The sequence below is a fragment of the Fulmarus glacialis genome, unplaced genomic scaffold, assembly GCF_000690835.1.
Source record: "Fulmarus glacialis isolate BGI_N327 unplaced genomic scaffold, ASM69083v1 scaffold18382, whole genome shotgun sequence".
NCBI classification, from domain to species: domain Eukaryota; kingdom Metazoa; phylum Chordata; class Aves; order Procellariiformes; family Procellariidae; genus Fulmarus; species Fulmarus glacialis.
The window spans coordinates 3,534-3,834 of record NW_009198631.1 but is presented as its reverse complement, the minus strand read 5'-3'; the positions used below and the strand labels follow the sequence as shown (position 1 = coordinate 3,834).

Genomic DNA, 301 nt, shown 5'->3' with positions numbered 1-301 from the left:
CGCAGGGACCCGCGGCTCCTCCCCACCCACCGCGCGAGCTCCTGCCCCCGCCGAGGAACCACAAACCCTTGGCGCAGCACGTGGCTGGGCACCCTCTGGCCAGCACACCCACCTGCATCACTTTGGGCAGGATGGTCTTGTTGAAGTGGTCCTCGAGAGTCGGGGCGCTGAAGTCCCTCTTGTACACCTCCTCGTCCTCATCCTGCAGGAGAAGGACATGCCTGCTCAGCCTGCAAGTTTCCAGCAAGCGCCAGCAGCCGGCAGAAGCGGGGGAGCCACCAGAAGCCCGTATCGCTGCTCT

At 65.4% G+C, this 301-nt stretch overlaps 1 protein-coding gene across 1 annotated transcript in view; it reads right to left on the bottom strand.

Annotated features, from left to right (window-relative positions):
• Positions 1–112: 112 nt before the first annotated feature.
• MFAP1 (microfibrillar-associated protein 1) overlaps positions 113–301 on the bottom strand; it is a gene marked incomplete at both ends in the record, with an annotated part of 3,717 nt that continues 3,528 nt past the window's right edge. The window contains one exon of the mRNA XM_009572989.1: positions 113–202. Within this exon, the coding sequence (XP_009571284.1) occupies positions 113–202 (90 nt within the window). The remainder of the gene's footprint in view (positions 203–301) is intronic.